Genomic DNA, 20,198 nt, shown 5'->3' with positions numbered 1-20,198 from the left:
GCTGGGGTCCCTCTGCTGCTCCTGGTAGCTTGAGTTATGCACACGTATCACGATCACCAATCACAAGAGGAAGTCGATAATTCAAGAAGCAAGACGGAAGTAAACCTCTGATGTACATTGAATTCCATCTTCATACCTCAAAAAATACCCTCCTTATGCACCGATCCACCCAACCATCCCAAGAGCGCCACGCATGCATTTCATTAATCCCGACAAACGCCCGTCTATAATACAACTAACTCATCTCCCCATCTCTTCCCTCACACGATTCCTCTCCACCTGTGCTGCTAGCTCGGCATTCTCTCTGTTCTTCTCTTCAAGTCTCTGTCGAGCGCTACTTCGGTCAACTAATCTTGCTTCTCTTTCTGCTTTCAGCTTGTATTCTAGCTCCTGCAGTCGAATCTGCCATCTCAGGTCAGGCTTGAAAGAACCACCTTCACTCATCTCTGGGCTGAGTGCTCTTAGCTTATCCGCGCTGGAAATGCTGCCTGATCGACTTAGAGTAGCACGATCGAATGTTTCGACTGCCGAGGCGGATTGGTGTCTCGTCATCGTTGATGTTCTACTACTCTTCTCGCGAGACTTATTTCGAGGTCCCGTTGGTACTGAAGGGCTTGGACTCGTCTCGTGATAAACACCGGCTCGGACATCGTTTGCTGCTCGAAGGGTTGAGATTTCTGCTTTCAGTGTTCTGTTGACCTCTTTGAGTTTATTGAGCTCTTTGCTGCTGTCACCAACGACTCCTGGGATACCGCTTCGGGCCATGGTTTCGAGACGATCCAGGCGCTTGGTACGAACCTCAAGATTGGTCTCAAGAGTCTGATACTCTTTCCACAGATCTTTCTCAACTGATCTAATCCGAGATCTGAAGTCACCAATCAGAGTCTCGATCGTCTTGACAGCTGCCATGAGATTCTTTGAGAACCCAGGAAGCATAGTTGACACCACTTCCAGAGAAGGAAGTGCTCGTCCATTGATCAAACTATTGTTATGGGCCCAGTCAGAACCGCACAACGAAGAGAGTCGATTCCACAAAGACAGAAGTAGCTGGTTTCGCTCGTTCATCTGGTCTTTGAGGTTGTTTTCCAAAGAGGCAATCTTCCTCCTATCCATGGCGCGTGCTGTCTCGAGCTCCAGTACACGAGACTCTTGCTGAGTCAAAGTTCGAGTAGTATGTTGCTGCGTCTTCTGGAAAGTCTCAAATTGATGCTTCGTATTGCGATGAGTCTGGCGCTCTTTGTCCAACATATCAGCAAGCTTCCGAGATTCGAGAGCATGCGATTCCAGAAGCGAGTCGCGCTGCTTGATGATCCGTTCTTTCTCTGCAAGTGATGCCTTGGTAGAGTCCAATTCACGGCAGGACCTCTCGTAATCTCTGGTTAGCTGAGAGATCTGAGAGAGCACATCGAACTTCGTTCCATGCAGGCAACCCATAGCCACTCTCACATTGTTGTCCAGGTCATCCAGACGCTGTTGCCGTTCAGCACTTTCACCCTGAACCGACTTGAGCTTGTGATGAAGCTGCCTATTTTCGTCCTTGGCCGCAGAATTCTCCCGGTTGAGATTGTTAATGTACTGCTGTACTTCGCGCTCTCTATTGTCTGTGATCATCTCGCTTTGACGTCTCTCATCCTGCAATCTCTGCTCGAGCTCCTGGATCTGGCTTCGCTGATTTTGCACAATCTGTTCGGCTTCTGTCTTGGCAGACTCCAGCTCACCAATTTTCAATTTATCGCTCTCTTGATCTTCTCGCATGAATCCAAGTTCTCCCTGCAGATTCTCCTGCTGCACAGACAGGCGGTTGAATTTCTCATTGGCTTGCACAAGATCGCTTTCCATCTGCTCAAGCTCCTTGTTGGCCTCGTCGAGATCCCCTTGAAGCTCATGAATCTTCCTCGTCTTGTTCTCGTGATCATCTTCCAACCCAACCAGACTCTGACTCAGCTGTCGCATCTCAATCTGAAGACTGTTAAAGTTCTCCGTCGTGTTGTGCAATTCTGTTTGCAGTCGTTCTATCTCGATATTGGCCTCATCAACCTCAGCATCCATTTCATCTATCCGTTCTTGCGCCTCTTGTTGAAGATCAGCAAATTTGTTGTCAGCATCCTCGACCGCTAGTAAAGCTTCGTAACGTTCATTTGACACGGTGCCCAATTCAAACTCATGAGTCTCAAGATTTTCTTCGCATTCCCGCAAACGTGCTTCCACTTCTTGCTTCTCCTCGGAAGCGACTTCCAAATCGTGTACGCATGACGAAAGTTCTCGTTGAAGATCCTGGTTCTTGATCGTCAAGGCATTAATTCGGTCTCGAAGTTGTGCATTCTTGTCCTCAAAGTCTTCTCGTTCGGCGTCGGTAATTAAAGATTGCCGTGTATCAACGCTAGCTCGAGATACTGGTCGCTCGTAGGCTCTGGAAGCTGAACGTTCAAGGATGCTATCACCTGCAATAGATCCACCACCTCTCCGTTGTCCAAGCTTCAAATCTTCGATTTCCTGGTAGAGACGCTCCTTTTCACGATTTCGAGATGTCAACATAGATGTCTGAGCACCAACTTCGCGTCTGAGTTCAGCATTCTCGTGCCTTAATTGCTCGCACTCTTTTCTGACCTCCTCAACTAGAGTACTGGCAGCACTCATGTTGCCGTTCCTATCCTCGAAACGGTCGGAAATTTCCGAGCGTGGCCGTGATGGCGAGATTTGCCGTTTCTTAGTAATGTTGTAGATGTTCGTGGTATGAGTAAGACCGGCTCCTGAATTTGACGTTGTCTCAGTCTTCAGGCGAAAGATCTCTTCTCGAAGTTTCCTGTTGTCTTCGTCTGCCTGTTCTCGACGAGAAGTTTCCTGCTCCAGAAGATCTTTCCATACATCCATCTCTTCTCTCGCTTCAACTTCGACATTCTGGCCACGGCGTTCACCCATTTGTCGTACAACTTCAGCGAGATTGCGTTTCTCGTTCTCTCGGGAGAGGGATTCATTGCGCAATTTCTCAATCTCAGTCACATACTCTTCAACCCTCTCGCGAAGATACAACAGCTCCTCTACCCTCTCTTGAGCGCCTTCCTGGTCAAACCATTTTGGGCTGGTATCATCCGAGTTACCAGACCGTGCTGTCGAAGGCCTGTCTTCGTCGTCTTTTAACTGCTTCTCGAGCTCTTTCACTCTTCGTTTCAGAGCTTTGTTTTCTCGCTGCACCACTGCAATACCAGTCTTAAGCTCGACATTCTCGGAGATCATCTCCTTCACGCCCTCTTCAGATAGCTTGTCCAGTCGGTCGCTCAAGAACATAACCTTCAGCTTGAGGTCAAAGTTCTCCTTTGTGAGCTTTTCGATCGAGTTGCTCTGTTCCTTCAAGGTGAGATTCTTCCCATTCCGACCTAGAGTTGACACTGTAAATCCAGAGCGCCTCGGCGATACTCCATTCTTGTTTCGATACTCCTGAGCCACAGAATTTGGCACATGCACATTACGCACATGCCTCGCGATTATGGTATCGGTAGGAGCAGCAAGTGTCCTGCTTGTCAGTCCTCGTGGGGTTTCGGGTGGAGAGATGTCCTTCGATCTTCCGTCTCGGTTTTGGTCTTCCTCAGTCAATGTCGCAAGGCTACCATCAAGTCTAGATTCTGTGCTTCCCGTGAAATCCTCTATTCCTGATGCCATGCTGCCTAAGCTGATTGATCTCGACAATGCCATGCTGCTATGTCTCGAGAACCCATCTGCAGGAACAGCACCACCGGATTGCAAGGCGTAATCTGCCCCGTGTCCAACGTCGCTTTCATCATCTCCATTGGTGACAAAGGAAGACACCGAAGAGGTATGACTATGTCGACCCCGCAGATACTTTTGCCGCTTGCCAGAAGATTTCCGTCTGAGCAACGCGGCTCCAGGCGTATTTCCCGCATCTGCTGCTGAGGTCCTGAGACTTTGGTTCGAGGAAACATGACGGACCGTTGAACGACCATCTGAAGAACTAGAATAATTCTTCTTTTTCCGGGGCGTAGCATCAGCATTGACATCATTGTCAGTATCCTCTTGTGAATGCCCAAAGGAGGTATCTTCCTCCTCTTCGTGTCCACCCGCCATTGATATCGCTCGAGATACTGTACGTGCCGCTGCGGCCGCAGTAGGAGATGAAGACATAGTCTCGAGAGAAGATGTGTTGTTCCCAACGTCAAGTGAAGAATCCCCAGCTTCGGATGATTCTCTGCCTGGCGCTGGTGTTTGATAGGCATTTGGCGGGGTCGGAGGTGAGACAGGAGGGAAATCGCTATTCGTGCTTTCGGCATGGTTTTTGCTGGGTGTAGATATTTCGTTGGTTCCTCGTGCAGGTGGCTGAGCTCCATCGAATAGATATGTATCGTCTGCGCCCTTGTGCCCATTCATACTGATTGGAGAATCAACCGGCATGAAACTCGACTCGACATTATTTAAATGTCTCTGCATGGCTTCTTCATCCACCGCATCAAGATGCGCATCGCCCGGATTGCCTCCATCCTCGCTGTGACTGTAGAGCAGACTGCTGTCGCCTGGAGGGGGTAACGAAGGTAGTGTAGCGGGGTCGAGGGAAGGAATTCGATTGTTCTGTTTGTGAGCTTGCGCATTTGTGAATATCGAATCTTCGAAGGTATCTTTGTCTGGTGAAAGATCATCCAGGTCGTCGATCCCGAAGCCACCAGGAACCTTGCGCGATTGTGGTGAATCTCTTCGAGCCGTCTGCGGACGTTCCTCTGATGTCGAGGGTCCATCAAAATGTTCTTCTTCCTCCGCCATCTTTCCAGTCCTCAACGCGTCGCGTCCGTCTGCAGTCGATTTCTGGCTGGAGAAGGATTCGTTGTTTGGTAGAAAATTGGATCCTTATGAGGAAGACGCGCTCGGTCCTCTGTGATCAGGGCAGCTGCGGTTTTGTTTGCTTGTTGCAGGAGACGTCAAGAAGTTCTCGCAGACTTTGTAGATGTGCTCATTTTGGTTGCGACGGTGACGAGAACATTAACGAGATGGAGATGGTTGTTGATATGTGGTGGTCTTTAAGCAAATGGACTCGCAAGGTCATGGTTGTCTTTGCGCTGGCAGTCCGAAGGTCGAGGCTCAAATCATTCTCGCGCACTTGTTTTGACTTTCTGGGCTGGCAACCAAAAGAGCAGGGGCTTGCATTAGGTTCAGGCACCAAGGCCAGAACTAGCTAGGGTACCACGTGATTACGAGAGTTCTGCGCTAAGAGACCATATTCCCCTATTCTCCGCCTTAGCACCTCCTCCGTTGCTTTTCTCATGCAAGTGCTCGGGTCCTCTGGCCGAGAACCAATGGAATGAAACATATTCAGTACTATTTTGACTATTTCACACTATTTCACACTATCAGACCGCCCTTCAACGAGAGCTTCAATCTCCGAAGCACGAGAAAAATATCCTAGAGCCACGCCATACTCCACGGAACGCCTATCAATGCCTCTCTCCATTGCTAACCCTCCCATATTTCGTATTAGAATCATCTTCCCCTTTGCGTCACTTCTCCTCCATTGGTTTTAAAGATACCGTTTTCGTCGGCTGAAAAGCAGGTGCATCACCCCATCGATCCACCGTCAGTCCGGCGTTTCCTGGATTCCTAAAGCCGGCCTCGAGTTGCCTCTCATAGCTGACATTTCTCAGTCGAGCTGATTCAGCTGGTGTAAGCCACAGATACCACTCAACACCAAGAGCATGCACGATCAAGGCGAGCCATAAAGCCATGCCGAAGCTAAGTCCAAGGCCTGCTCCGATCTGCTCTGGTAACCCGTTCATGTTTGCGTTGACCACGATCGGAGTATCGTTTGTACCATTGACACACTGGGGATACATCTTCAACGTTGGCGGTGGGAGAGTCCGGGGGTTGGTCCAAGCTCCGCCAAAGTTAAATGCCACCTCGCCGCAGGTCTGGACTTGGTAGTAATTACCACTCCGAGTTATGATGGCTGCCGACGCAAGCATGAAGAGACGAGTGGTGATGATGGTTCCGAAATAGAACCAAGCTCGTAGCATCCACGCTCGATGCTGATCGATCTGGAGTCTCTTGATGTTGTAGTATGCAAGAGCCAAAGAAGTCGTGGTAAGTATTGCCAAGACTCCAACAACCGATTGGACATCGAGACCACCTCCAAATGCACGGCGGGCAATCATGAGAGCTCCAGCATTAGCGATCAAGGACAAGAGGATCACGACGTATCCGTTGATACGGTGGAAAAGAAGGGCCTTGTGTCTGATCACAGGCACGAATTGCCAAACTGCCAAGAAACCAGCGGGAAGACATCCAGCCAAGTGGAGGATGATTCCAACTCGGTAATGGCCTTGGTGGAAGAAGTACCACTCTCCTGGAGCAGCACTCTTCCTGAAACTGCGCGCAGAAGTACCAGTTACATTCAGGTATGATATTCGGGCAAGCACAAAGCCAAATATAGCTCCAGCAAATATGACGACTGACAACTGTTAGTCGCGATTACCTCTTGAAGGAGAACGAACTTACAAAGTGGGAAGTTATATCCTTTGCTGAACCCCAATGGCCGGTACACTTTTCTCATAACATTAACAAACTTTCCTCTGTGGGCTCTGCTTTTAGCAAGGTCCATCGTTTCCGCTTTGGTATCAAGTGTCGAGGCAGTTGATACCCGTTGCTCGAGTGCATGTTCTGAGTTCTGTTGCATAGCCATTTTACTAGTTGAACTTTACTGCAAGAGATTTTGGGAGGAAGCGGATGTCTTGATTCGAAGATTGAGGAATTGGAGACTTGTGAATGTGGAGTTCGAGTTCCAGCAATTGAGGGACATCGCCATCTTATACCTTGCCCCAACCCTCCAAGCGCATCGTGGTATTAGCATCAATGCAGAGAATCTCGACGATCGATCCTTGAAAAACTTCACCTATTCTAATTTCTCTCGATTTGGTACGCTTTGCGTTCTCAGTACCCTTGACTGAGCTGCGGACCTCCCCACTCAGGTACTGCGGCTGACCTTTGCCTAGGGGCCACGAAACAAATGTACTGACGTCGCAATACTTCAAGGATTGTATGTAACTCTCAAGATGCGAGTAAGACTTCATTCTGTAAGGTTGATCAACGAGTCCATGCATATTTAGAGACTTTGGAGACAGAAAGTGTGGCTTGGCACACTTTACCTATTCGGGTAGACTTTGCTCAGTCTCAAATCGCTCTCTTGGTGGTTGAATAAGCGAGCTGCCACGGCTCGCTAAGATTTAGGGGGTATATTAGTCTGACCTCTCGGCCGTAACACGCTGTCAGCTTCCAATCATGTACATGCTTCAACGTCAACCTAGATCGAATCCACGTCATTCGTCACGATGTAGTATCGTTCTGGGAGTGGTTGCGTTTTGTTGCGTTAATAATCCTCAACGACACTGCCTCGAAGCCGCATTACGGTCTATGCAGTGGAATTCTCGCACTTGACTAAGGCTGAGACCAATGATGGAACAATGACCAGCGTGTGAAAGCTCATCATGGTACCCTAGAATCGACCAAACATTGGAAACCAGAGCTATTGGCTGTAACCTTCTCGAGGCAGACAGATTAAGTACCTCGCCTACATTTGCTTAGCCACAGTCCAGACGAAGAGAATCACCGGGGTGGTGTCTTGCCGGGCGGTATGTGCCAGGACCAAAAACATTAAAAGTTCATCAAAGCCTCCTTGGTGCGCAAACAAACCTCGATTTGGATTTGAGATAAGCGAGTTGGGACCTTCTCTTTGTACAAGATCTCCCCCAATGGTGCATACGGGTCGACCAAGTAGAGGGTGTGGAGTATGTCGCAGACGACGAATCAAGGTACCATCTAATACCCGACATGAAGCTGTTTCTGACCGATCACAGTGCGATGAGAAATCACCAGAATGCTCTTACTGCGTCAAAACCAAGCAAAAATGTCCCGGTTACAAGGATCTATTTGACCTTGCATGGAGAGATCAAACATCCATCGCTCAGAAGAACGTCGAGAGAAGGAAGCGAGCTTCCCCAGAGCAAGCCACACCTAAAGTTGACTTCCTGCCAGGAATCGATCCAAAAGCAGCTTCAGGAGGTCGCAGCCCTCTCACCATTAAGCAAGTCATGACAATCGTACCTCCTACACTTTCTGAAGATCCCGAAGCCTATGCTCTTGGGTTTTTCTTCGGAACATACGCCAGTCCTCCACTCACAATCTACGATCGAAAGGGATTTCTGGAGTACGTTGGGCCTCAGTTTGTGAACGCCAAGCCGGACTCCGCCTTGAAAATGGCCACCATGGCAATTTCCAGTTTCTTGTTCGTCGCCTGGCTTGATCGAAGACCCGACAATCCCATGTCTCGAGGATTCTACCTGAAGGCTTTGTCTATCATAAAAGATCGAATTCGCCAACCGGATGGCTGTGCTGATAACGATGTGTTGACTTCGGTGCTGCTGTTGCAGATGTATGAGGTGTGTCTCGGCCGGTATTCGAGTAACCGACCTATTTCTAACAAGATCCAACCAAAGATGTTAGTCGGCACAGTAAATAGGAGCGGGAATCCAAGAGCCCATCTTGATGGAGCTTTGGCTCTGATCAAGCATCGAGGAGCAGAGAACTTTCAAGATGATATAGGTCAGAGTCTACTGCATTATATTCGTAGCCAACTGGTAACCTTTCCTTATGACAACTTTGATCTGTTTTCGCTGACAGCGCTAGATCGAAGAGGCTTTTCGCAACGGAGAGCCAATATCAGACGACGTATCAACGTGGAAAGAACACCTCACAGGACCCAAGGCATCGCCGGGCACATTCCTAGATAATATCAATGTCGAACTTGCGAACCTTGAAGCATCTGCCCGGCAACGGGCAGCCCTTCCCCCATTTCTAAGGGCAGACTTGAACCCTCAAGAGATCTTGCAGAAAGCACAAGACATTGAACGTCAGCTAATCGAGTGGTCCGAGACTCTTCCACTCTTTTGGATGCCTGTCAGAGTTGTTGGTGGCGAATGCATACCTAAAGGAATGAAGGCTGCTGGTCTCTACCAAAGTCATTGCTACATTTACCCCAGCCTCTCCGTTGCCTCTCTGTGGAACAAACAACGAGTATCACGCATCAAAGTCAACAACCTTATTCGCCAGGAACTTTCTCAGCAATCTTCGTCCTCTAAGATAGACATGATTCAGCAATTAACAGACGATATATGCGCCAGTGTTCCATTCATGCTTGGCGACAAGGTCAAACCAAGCTCAATGGGTGATAAGAGAGTACAATATCCCCATGCACCTGGCCAAGAGGTTCCTAGTGCGCATTATACGATGGCGCCTGCGATGGGAGGATTCTGGTTGCTGGGTCCTTTACAGATGATGATGGGTCTGAGGATTGGAATGAGAGAGGGGCAGAAGCAGTGGGTTGGTGGGCAGTTGATGAGGATTGCTCATATTTATAATATTGGGAAGTGAAGGGATGTGATATATCAAATGTCCATCTCGAAGTCAAGTGGATTTCTTCTCCTTAATATACGAGAATCACACAATGTGTCATGTTGAAATGTTTGAACGGAGGCGGCTAAATTATTACTACTACTTGTTCTGCATCACTGTTCCACTCATCCGGAATACCGCCTGATGGTAGAGTGAAAGTACCAACTCGTTCCAACTCGTCATGGCCCTCTCGTTTACGACCGTTCTTCGCTAGCACTAAACCACGAATAAGAGGCTCGCCATCTTCAGAACTATTGCATTCCGCCATAAGAAGGCCTTGATATACCTCCTCTGAGCTGTGAACTTGATTGGAGTTACTCTCAATGCCTCTATCAAAATTTGCACTGCCAATTTCAATACCTTGTTGATAAAGTTTTCCAGGATGCTGATACTTGCTTTCACCAACCCGAAGCACTTTCACTTCTTGCAATCTTCCCCGAACTTTCAAAAACCCGTCCTTCACTGCCCCATAAGGATCAAGGCCATTGGGTGTCGTCCGTACATCGAGCACATCACAGTAAGTCGTACATTCACTACACGACGCAAAAGTTCTCCATAACGGCCAATTTATCACACCATCCAACGAGACCCAAGACCATGAAGGAGCACGATATTTCCGAAGCTTAGTCGTGACGGCACCAGTTTCCCAAAACAAATCGTGCATGAGATTATCTTTCCACAGACCAGCTAGATATTCAGACTGGACTTTCATAGCCATCTTGCTCGCCATGCCAGAAATTGCTGGCAGTTTATCTTCCGGGAACGTTAGTTCTCTGTATGCGTAATGCCTGCAGAGAGTCTGCCAATGCTCCCAATGGTTGTCTAGCTGAACATTTTCCTTCCTGAACTTTATTTCGTCTTTAGTGCTGGCAACTGCTGTCGCCCAGTTCGGGCGTAGCCCACGTTTGTCCGTATCCTGAGCCTGCTCAAAGGTCCTACAATCGAAGAAATACTTGTTTTCTCCAAACATCAGAACACGTCGAGCAAGTCGTTCCTCTTGAAAAGTCCAACCCCGCGAAATCCATTTGCCAGTTAGAATCTCCGCCATTTTATCAGATGATCCCGGAAATCGCCGCAATCTGATAGAGAATTGCCCCTGTATAGCCATTTCTGGGTTCAAGTCGACAGGAATGGTGCAGGATAATCCAGCCAGATATTGGCTGAGAAAGCTATCGTTGCAACCTGATCCAGAGGCGGAAATTAGAGTTAGATAGGCGTTACTGAATATCTCAGCCATTTTGCTTGATTCAATCTGCCAATCTCGAGAGTCATCTTGGATGATGCAAAGGCTGTCAATCCAAAGATATTGTATACCAAGAGTTCGAGCAATGATTATTGCATCCTGAAAAGTCTGCGGCATAGTATCCACTGCGATTTTCTCCCTTCTCGATGCCAACGTCTCATGTGTCGTCTTAAGCAGTTTGCTTGTTCCATCTATTGGACCCCAACAATAACTCAGTGCCATGTATTTTGTAAATTCGTCTTTCGAGGTCATGCGTTCGAGCTCCGACGTAATGATAAGTCTCGGGTGTTTATCGTTCACAGCATCTCCAACATCTATCAGCCTAGATGGACGAAAATTCATTGCCTGATCATGTGGGGCATCATCCAAATCCTTCAAATCCTTCAAATCTGACCAACATGTCTCATGATTTTCATCACAGTCTACGATCCAATTGCGCATCTTTGCGACATTCTGTTCCGAAAGACGTGGCTCGTATAGAGGGCGCCGATGGATCTTAAGCAGTTTCACCACCGGATCATCCTCTTCCCCAAATAGCTAAACCCTAAATCAACCTTAACTTTCCCTGACTCTTCGCTTGAATCCCTCCCCTCTGGATGTAGAAGCACATATCCGGTCAGGAGTAATAGACTGACATCCCAGTAGTTCCCCATCTTTCGAGAGGTGAGTTTGTCGATACTTTGTGGCGCGCAACCCTTCTGATACTCGAGCTTGTCGAAAATAACAACACCTCCTACACTGAATGGTCGAGAAATCATAGCGGGATCAAGGTTGTAGCCTAGGTTCGATGAATTCCACTGGCCAGACTCCACGGCCTTCTGCATACTGTCGGCAAGAAGGTTGCAAAACGGGCAAAATCCGCACAGGTCTGTTGTACCGTTCTTCCACGTTACCACTTCCAATTTATAGTTGAATTTTCCTTGACCATTAAAGAAGAATTTGCATCCAAGATTGATATCAATGCGACGCTCCAAGAGAACCTCATCCAGGATGTTAGATGCATAGCTGTCGTTAAGGCTACCGAGATCCTCCTCGTGTAGCGTGAGGATATTGTAGCTTGCTGGACATATCGACATAGTTCAATGTCAGGACCATAAGGTTTGAAGATGTACTGTGTAAATTGAGGTGTTAGTCACGATGCGGAGTGTCTTCAGCTGCATTGGAGGTTGTCAGCACTGTGAGCTAGTCCGAACAGGCAGCCAAGACTGCCGATGGGGGCCGAAAATGAATGCTAGGCGGTTTCAAGAGTATCAGACCCAAAATCTCCACGTTTGATGATCTTTACTAACGGTATTTCAGCGAACTTGAACATTGTCTAATTTTCTCTTCTCTGCTAACAAAGTCCCAGCAAGTGACAACAACCCACTTCTCCGCCGGGCTTCTCCGATCTAACCCCAAACCCATCGATTAAACACCACAGAAGAAGCAGAGTATAGCTGGAAACGACTGGAATGGTTGAGGAGCTGATTGGAGGTATGATTGATGAAGTTGTTGGCAGCACTACTCCAGAGCAAGATCCAAATAGCGGGTTACATCCAAAGCTACAGTAATCAGTGGAGCTTCCGCAATACCAAAACTGACTACAGCAGGGTCCGAAGTTTGAACCGGCACAAGTGGTGATGTTACCACACATTCCATTGGTGGAGACCAGAGTGGAAGATGGAAGTGGTGGTGAAACGGTGCTGGACGTGGGAACAATCACAGACGAGGACCGGGAAGTTGTGGTGCTGAAAATTGAGGATGAAGTAGTAGGCGTCGGCGTTGAGGACGGAGGGGGCGGAGGAAGACTAATCACTGATGAAGTGGTAGGAGGTGGAGGAGGGATGCTAATAACCGATGAGGTGGTTGGAGTTGGAGGGGCCGACGAAGATGGCGGCGGTGAATCACCGCAGTACCCGAATTGCGGCTGACCTGGAAAACAAATTAGCTTTGCTGATGTTGCTTTGACAGCCCCTAGATCCCAGAGGAGTTCTCAGAATGAAACAAACAACGTCTTTCTTTCTGTCACGTCTCACTTCCTGGAAAGGCTCCCAGCTCCGAAATTTTCATGGGACACCTTCTTCGGCCTCAGAAAAGAGACTTGTAGAACAAGGTAAAGTTTAGTGTCATTTACAGAAAGAAAGACCTCCGGGGCTGCTACATGATAGCAGATAACCTGACATCTCCACGCATTGTTTGAACGGAAATAAGATCTTACAGTTCTGGATAGCTGAGCAGTAGTAATCCCCAACTCCACAGTATTCAAATTGGCTGCAGCAAGCACTCGTGCCGCAGTTCTGGTTGTTGAAGCTTGCCCCACATCTGCCATCGTTCTGTCGCCGAAGGAGATCTAAGTGCGTATCATTGGAAGTGTTGAGCGCAGCGAACCCGGAAATGGCCTCGGATCCAGCAATAATGCCAGCTAAGGGAGTGCCGTCGACATAAGACGAGGCACTCGAAAGAGCGAGAGATGCTGCCAATGAGACCAAAGTCCACCGCATTGTCGCGTTAAAATTGGGACTGTCTAGAATAAAAAGAAAATTGCTGCTAACATAGCAGTTGAAACTGAAACGGATATCCAATGAGAGATACCGAGCTACAAAGGAGTGCGAGCTCAATTGAGAGAGAAAATAGTAATACAAACTGTTCAGAAAAAAACGAGTGTGTGGGAGGATGATGGCAGGTATACCATGGGACGGACTTCCGCAAGAATGGCCCAATTCAATATCAATCCCAAGCCGGGAGTACGGTTATGTGATGTATATAAAGATTTCTCTTGACGGTGGGGCCATTCAAGGCAAATGATCATCAGGGGCTTATCGGAAGGGAACGGAAAATAGATTCGAGGTGGCTAAATAGAGGTTAAAGAGCGTTTCGGCTGCCGAAGTACCGATAAAGTGGGATACGTAAGGTTTTGATCGATGATTCCACCTGAATTGGACATTTTCGAGAACAACTGTAATCTTTCTAAAGGCATTGTTACATCGTGTTCATAAGGAAGAATGACCCGATTGGCAAGATAGGAAAGGCAGAAGCCAACATGCCAAGGATGAGAGACAACCAAATTTCTGGATGACATCAAAATCAAACAGGAAAGAAGATGTTTGCCAGCTAACTGTGAGAAAAGCGAGTCAAACGCCACAATGTGAAATTAAGAAAGTGTGGCTAGACTCTCGACTTTCCGATTCATGGCCACGAAGACATCTCTTGTCGCGCACGCATATCAGCTCTTGATCTAAGCATCTTTGCAGTTGCCGGCGGAGTGACCAATGAACTATGATTCTAGTATCAGTTCGGATCAAGACACCCATAAAAGGGAGGAAAACGTACCCATAATCATATCTCGGAGCAACTACTGGGGCGCCAGCAAGATCCAACCAGTTCTTCGAGTTACCTGCTGCGTTGCCAACAGTCGGTGTATTGTCCGTCTTACAAACCTTCAGATGATCCGCGGGAATAGTCAAGGCACCCTGGAGATGATCTGGAGCTTCAAATAGAGTTGCTTGAAGACCAGCTTCAACGTGCCATTCAATGTGACTGTTGGATGTTAGTCTATTCTGTCGAGATCTACGACTAGCAGAACCTACCAATGAATCAGGAATACTCCTGGGTTGTTGGCTTTGAAGCGCCACACAGCGGATGCCATCGTGTTCACCATAACCACATCTCGACGAACTGGGATAGCTGATACTGGTTGAGTTCCATCCCAGAACGGAGTGTCCATTGCACCACGATAGACCACTTGGAATTGGTGACCGTGCATATACCACGGATGACTTCCTGTGTCATAATTATTTATGACTATTTCGACACTGTGAATTTCTTGTTAACACTTCCTTTGTTGATCTGAGGCTGAGTCTTTACACTTGGTCATATTGAACAACGAATGGATTTGAACCATTTCCATAAATAAGGGGATTCATGACATCTACTGCTGGAGCCGATAAGACCGTGTATAAGCTTGGAACTATTTGGGTAACGTAGGTTTGACCATTGATGACAGCCCTAGCTTAAATTAACTCATGCTTAGGAAAACGGGAGAGCATACTACCTGTTGATATCATAAGCATCATTCGTAAAATTCATGTTGATGACTATTTGATGGTCCACCGTGCCCAAGATCGGTTCGTTATCGTATGGAACGAGGGTAAAGTCATCGATCCATGAGAAGGTAGGTTGATATACCGCAGGCAAAGGAGGTTTGGGATTATAAACAAGATACCCATACGCATTAGGATAAGTTATTTCGAAGTCCCCGCCGATCATTGATTGATCGATACTTGATATGAAGAAGTAGTTTTTGGTTGCTGTTGGTTTGGCCGTGAAGAGCACATCGAATCGCTGACCAACCGAGACATAAATGCTGCTTGTAGATGCTTGATGGACTGGAACAGAATCCACGGCAATGATGGTCATCTCGTGGTCTTCTACCTCGAAGATCTGTCCCACAAAGTTCCCAACGCTGATAACCCGGAGCCTGTAAGTCTTTCCAGGTGTGATGGCGAAAGTTATATTTTGCGAATCATTCACAAGGGTTGAGTTTGGTGCTGGTTCAACACCTGCGGAGTTATCTGGGTTGAGATACAGCGGCAGCATCACTGGCATCTGCTTGTAATACCAACTTTACGCCATCAGTAATCTTCTCGAGCGAAGTTGGGGTCGCGGGATATTACTCGGAAAGAGTAAGAGTCAACTCTTCATCATATGACCCTGCATATACGTCTTTCGGGTCATGAATGATCAATGGACCCCGAAGACCGTCTGGATACTGCCCTTTGTTATGGCTGTGGTACCAGAAGCTTCCTGCCGGATTGGCCTAGGAGTATCAGCATGAATGATTACAACTTGAACGTGATACATACCGTAAAGTTATACGTGAATGTTCCACCGGGAGGAATCGAACATTGGTTGACTCCAGAAGGACCATCCATGGTACCAGTACCAGTCTGTGTCTGGCCATGGAAATGAATACCAGTTGTTTCATTCACAAGGCCATTGTACACATGGACAATAATAGTATCGCCTAGATTTGCTTCAATGGTTGGGCATGGCCATTGTCCATTGATACCTGTCGACAACATCAGATATCTGTTATACTTGATGCAGTATGGTCAACTTACCAATAACAGGTCTTTTAAACCCATCAGGCGCTGCCTCTACCCAATTGATGTCCCAGTTGTAAGTGACTGTAGCAGCAAGTGTGGCTGATAGCCATGCGAGTACACATAAATACTTCATTCTTGATCCGGTATATTTGGTAGAAAGTGTTTGAAGGAAGTGAAGAAAGGAAGACAAAGATCAGAGCATTTTGGTCCAATATATAGAGGAACAGGATAGTCATCACTAAGATTCACACCGTGATCATCACCAAGTAAGCCCGCACTCATCCCGTCTGCCCTGACTGGCCCCTGACAAAATGGCTCATGAATTTCGATTTAGAAGTGTGACGGCCCTTCCTTTGCACACAATACTGAGCTGCATCGGGAATCCTTCCTCTTGTAGCCATGAAATGCTTTGCAAGACGGATTACCCCCTCTTGCATTGATCTTGGTGTGTTGAAAAGCGTACGGGTTACTAGGCCGCTTCTTCCGGCCTCGAGTGTAGAATACACCAAGAGTGTCAAAGACCAGCTTCAATACAGGGACACCGGTAGGGATTTTGAGGGCAAAGGAGAACGAGACCGAACCGCTATTACCATTGCGGTATCAATCAACAAGGTCTAGAATCGATTGTACCTCTGCCGTTATCGCACTTGCAACCCACAGAAAGAGAGAGAATGTGATTGGTATCGACGAAAGGGCAAAGCATGCTGGAGAAATGATCAGGCTCGGTGACGATAACACCGCCTGAGCTTTTCGTACTTGAGGCGGTGCCGAAATCGCCTCCAAACGAGCATAGACCATCGTCTGGAGTCTGAAGAAGGTGGCACGAACCTCATCATCTGATGCCACTTGACGGGAAAACGATAATACGAATGATGGATGGTGTGAACTCGGAATAGCAGTTTTGAGCGGGCATTAATCATTACTGGCTATTAACAGCAAAAGGGATGTACGCCTCGAAAAGCCACCAGAATCTGCAAATACCAATGCCACGGAAGATATTCTCTGGATATGATGGAGCCGCTGTAGCCTATATGCTTCAGCTCTTTTTTAGGATCATTGCGAGGGTCAAAGTTTGGTAAGATGGTACCGTGGGAACGAACTGCGCCCAGCACCTACAGCAGCCCCTACCATCATTTGATAACATTCATTGAAGGCAGGAACTGCTAAGGAAATTGTCTGCTTGGACTTGTCGAGTAGGGCGGTGAGCTTCGTTGCACTCAGAGCTAATTATAAATACAAAGGAAGCTATGGCAAAGCTTGATAATTGGTACTACGTAAGTAGCTTCTCTTCCAAGTTCGGACATGTTTACTACGTGTCTGACAAGAATGTAGATTGTGAAAGGGGCTTCTGAATACTGGCCCGAAAACCCGTGTCTATGAACTGTGGTAGCGATGCAGTCAGAATGGCAATGCAAGTAACTCGCAATTGCTGGGCCTTTCTCGAGAGCCTGCAAGAGAGATGCTGGAAATCTGTGATGATAGGGTTCGGGGAGTGACCGGAACAGATCCTGCAAAGGGACCTGGCAGCAGGCGCGAACATGCATAAGCATGTCACTGGCGGGATCTTATAGGGAGAACCTTGCACAGATCCTCGTGGCTTCAGCCTCAGCAATATTACTGACCTTCATCGGACGTCACCTCCAGTCATGGTTTGTCCAAAGTGAAATATTGGGTGGTAAGCAAAATGAGAGATTATGCTACTCGTGCCACCGAAAAATCTCCATGCCGATAATCCGTAAGGAGGGGAGATAAACATCGCCCAAGGGGATGTATCTCGTGCTCTTTCGTTTTGCATCTGACATCTGTCTGACACGGGCACAGAACTTTTCGTAGCCCACCTCTGAATGAACTGGGTGCTCCAAAGAGACTGTATAGGACGTGTCCGACTTTCTGACAATAAATGGATGTCAGAGCGCTTGATGCCTAGGATCTTCTGGTGTCAGCAAAGTCCAGCAGTTGTAAAACTTACGAACATAAGAGATTCATTGTGTATCCGTCAGTTTGATTGGTAATTTTATTGCTCACGATGTGCTGGTGACATCTCGAGGTCAGAAGGTGACGACCAAAAGAAGTGATCCAGTCTCGTAACTCATAATTATACATCACTGGACTGGTACATGCCTCTCCGTGAGACTTCTATCTACATTATACACATGTGAATACAGGGTGCCACACAATCTCATTCGTCTCGTTCAGCAGCTGCTGGGTCGAACTGCTCGGACCCCAACTTATGCATGATATCCCATCTGGTTGGTCTCCAGGGCCATTCGACCCAAGCTTCGAGGATCTCCAGAAACATGTCACTGGACAATCGCCGAATATTCATCTCATTGAGATCTGGCCAACCTCCTTTGGTTGGATCTTTGATCGAAGGACAATGCTCGCTCAACCATTCGAAAGCACCAGGCCAAAGTGAACCGAGCCCTTTTTGTACACTCTGGGTCGGAGTGAGGTAGAGCTGAGCAATGATAAACTCTAGTATTTCATCGTTCTCGGGATAATTCTCTCGGAGAATAGGCGATTGGGTCTCGGGCCACAGATCGAATAGTGCCATTTCTTTCTGGGGATAAAACTCATCGGCACGTACACGCAGTGGCTCGAATTCTCGACGATCCCAGATCAGATACTGCTCGTGAAAGCAATGCCAGTTATCTAGCCAAAGCTGTAGTTCGGCGTTGCTCTTCAAGCCGATTTCGGTCGAGACACGCTGTCGCCATGCCGCGTGGCGCTGCAGGTAATTGTCTCTCGTCGAATCGGTTTCCTTTGATGAAGGTCTGTTGTGAAGGTCCTTCGCCAAGGCCATAATCTCGTTGTGTTCCTCGACAAGTTCTCGCATAGCAGCCCTCTTTCTATGAAAGGATTTTAGGCTTGAAGCAATGTACCTATACTTGTTCAAGTTGCTGTCTTCTGTGCCTGAAAGTTTACCTGAAGAGGTTACGTCAACACCACCTCGTCGCATTTCTTCTAGCTTAGCGACTTGGTTTGGGCGTTCTCTAAATTTTCGTATTGTCTCCACAGATGTGCCCTGGGCTAGCTCATCCATCATTATACTTTCACGCCCAGGAGGAGTTTTAATGCCATTCTTCTTCATTCGTTCTAGTACTTGTCGTAAGCCTTCGAAGTCGATGGAAGGCTCTCTCTGGTAGGCTTCAGGGAGCCTGGATGTTGAGGAAGCAATCTCAGCAGATTGAGGACAAGCTATTTCCATCTCGATAGTAGCTTTGCTCCTTTGACGAACGCTGCGGGAAAGTACGGTGCTCTTTTCTTCGTCGTTTACCCACAATAGCATTCGTATCAATCCGTATTGGTGAAATAATGAGTGAGCTTTCATAGCACTCAAGAATTGATACAAAGTGAGCTGTGCTAGGGAACCAAATCCTTTGTAGGGTTTTCTTGGGGTCACTCCTAGATTGCCAATAACCAGAAGAGACGTATTCGCCCGAGACAGTTCAGGGTCACTTGAAGACAACTTTTTTTGCTGTGGCAGGTACTCCTCCGTGAGAATCTTCTCCAGCTGCGTCCATATGATCCCGGATTTTGGTACCAATTTGTAGGTGGAGTTCGGTTTGTCTACAAGTGGTTGCAGAAAGGGTGCATATACGGCATCGTCGGGTTCCATCATAATGTGGCTTCGAGGCTTGAGATGATCGTGCAGCTTCGAAGACCAGACACCAGCCCCTGGATTAATATCGATGATATCACATCCTTTGTATTGCTCGAGGGAAGGCTTTAAGCGTTCGATAATATCATCTGCCCAATATTAGCGGCTGTAGGAAAATGCTTGGCAAGACTCACCACACAGACTCCGGCTGACAACGTTCATTCGTTTTGATTGGACCCTCTTTTTTAATGTGCTGTACTGTCTGGCGAGATGCTTCTGGAGATTCTCAGGCTTCCTGGTATCCCCAAACAGAGTACTGGACTCCTTTTGATTCTCAATTGAATTCTGTTGATTGTTCACGGTCTTCCTACTCCTAGGTTTTCGTTTCGGAGAGACAGATGCTGTGCCGGCTTCAACCTTGCTGGCCGCTTTTGTTTTCCCTTTGGTTTTGGTCTTAGTGGTGGCCGCTTTGCTTTGTGTTGCTGTCCGTTTTGCAACTCTCCCGGATTTAGGCCCATTTTCAACAGAGCTCAGATCAGCTACGCTCGCCGCAGACACGGCGGCGGAGTCTCCAATACCAATTGCATCTTCCGATAGGTGAAGCTTCCTATGGTCATCAAGACCAGGCAGTTCTGAATAGGCGGTTGCTGAGGATGGGCTTCTCGTTCGCACAGCGCTATGGTGAAATGGTCTGAAGGAAGATCGATAAGTAGATCTTAGCAATGCTAATCTCTTCGAAGCAACGATCCTGAACATCAATGAGGATTAATTATGATTCGAATCTATGTCGAGAGAACGGGGGAGGTCGAAAAGGGGTTGGTCGATGAGG

At 47.6% G+C, this 20,198-nt stretch overlaps 6 protein-coding genes across 6 annotated transcripts; 1 reads left to right on the top strand and 5 right to left on the bottom strand.

Annotated features, from left to right (window-relative positions):
- Window positions 1–5,318: 5,318 nt before the first annotated feature.
- On the bottom strand, window positions 5,319–6,559 carry LY89DRAFT_610080 (uncharacterized protein). Its single transcript, XM_018210541.1, has 2 exons — window positions 6,493–6,559; window positions 5,319–6,445 (listed from the first exon to the last, which is right to left on the bottom strand). The coding sequence occupies exons 1-2, from the start codon at window positions 6,545–6,547 to the stop codon at window positions 5,499–5,501; spliced, it is 1,002 nt and encodes a 333-aa protein (XP_018075845.1). The 5' UTR covers window positions 6,548–6,559; the 3' UTR covers window positions 5,319–5,498.
- Window positions 6,560–7,418: 859 nt separating this feature from the next.
- Window positions 7,419–9,473, top strand: LY89DRAFT_436006 (uncharacterized protein). Its single transcript, XM_018207510.1, has 3 exons — window positions 7,419–7,802; window positions 7,848–8,627; window positions 8,677–9,473. The coding sequence occupies exons 1-3, from the start codon at window positions 7,743–7,745 to the stop codon at window positions 9,418–9,420; spliced, it is 1,584 nt and encodes a 527-aa protein (XP_018075844.1). The 5' UTR covers window positions 7,419–7,742; the 3' UTR covers window positions 9,421–9,473.
- Window positions 9,474–9,526: 53 nt separating this feature from the next.
- LY89DRAFT_577755 (HET-domain-containing protein) lies at window positions 9,527–10,906 on the bottom strand (the record flags this gene model as incomplete). The annotated part of the gene is made up of 1 exon (XM_018208913.1): window positions 9,527–10,906. The coding sequence occupies one exon, from the start codon at window positions 10,904–10,906 to the stop codon at window positions 9,527–9,529; it is 1,380 nt and encodes a 459-aa protein (XP_018075843.1).
- A 636-nt stretch (window positions 10,907–11,542) lies between these two features.
- On the bottom strand, window positions 11,543–13,375 carry LY89DRAFT_435985 (uncharacterized protein). The gene is made up of 3 exons (XM_018207509.1): window positions 12,882–13,375; window positions 11,974–12,595; window positions 11,543–11,915 (listed from the first exon to the last, which is right to left on the bottom strand). Exons 1-2 carry the CDS (start codon window positions 13,162–13,164, stop codon window positions 12,018–12,020), a joined length of 861 nt encoding a protein of 286 aa, XP_018075842.1. The 5' UTR covers window positions 13,165–13,375; the 3' UTR covers window positions 11,543–11,915; window positions 11,974–12,017.
- Window positions 13,376–13,849: 474 nt separating this feature from the next.
- On the bottom strand, window positions 13,850–15,901 carry LY89DRAFT_779007 (multicopper oxidase; the record flags this gene model as incomplete). Its single annotated transcript, XM_018222262.1, has 8 exons — window positions 13,850–13,937; window positions 13,994–14,200; window positions 14,251–14,475; window positions 14,528–14,668; window positions 14,715–15,284; window positions 15,337–15,479; window positions 15,526–15,731; window positions 15,784–15,901. The coding sequence occupies 8 exons, from the start codon at window positions 15,899–15,901 to the stop codon at window positions 13,850–13,852; spliced, it is 1,698 nt and encodes a 565-aa protein (XP_018075841.1).
- Window positions 15,902–17,775: 1,874 nt separating this feature from the next.
- On the bottom strand, window positions 17,776–20,185 carry LY89DRAFT_639500 (S-adenosyl-L-methionine-dependent methyltransferase). The gene is made up of 2 exons (XM_018211627.1): window positions 19,564–20,185; window positions 17,776–19,518 (listed from the first exon to the last, which is right to left on the bottom strand). The coding sequence occupies exons 1-2, from the start codon at window positions 20,123–20,125 to the stop codon at window positions 17,948–17,950; spliced, it is 2,133 nt and encodes a 710-aa protein (XP_018075840.1). The 5' UTR covers window positions 20,126–20,185; the 3' UTR covers window positions 17,776–17,947.
- Between the last annotated feature and the right edge of the window lie 13 nt (window positions 20,186–20,198).

This window comes from Mollisia scopiformis (assembly GCF_001500285.1).
Source record: "Mollisia scopiformis unplaced genomic scaffold LY89scaffold_5, whole genome shotgun sequence".
In the NCBI taxonomy this organism is placed as follows: Eukaryota; Fungi; Ascomycota; class Leotiomycetes; order Helotiales; family Mollisiaceae; genus Mollisia; species Mollisia scopiformis.
The sequence above is the reverse complement of the archived record's forward strand: the minus strand, read 5'-3'. Positions and strand labels throughout refer to the sequence as shown.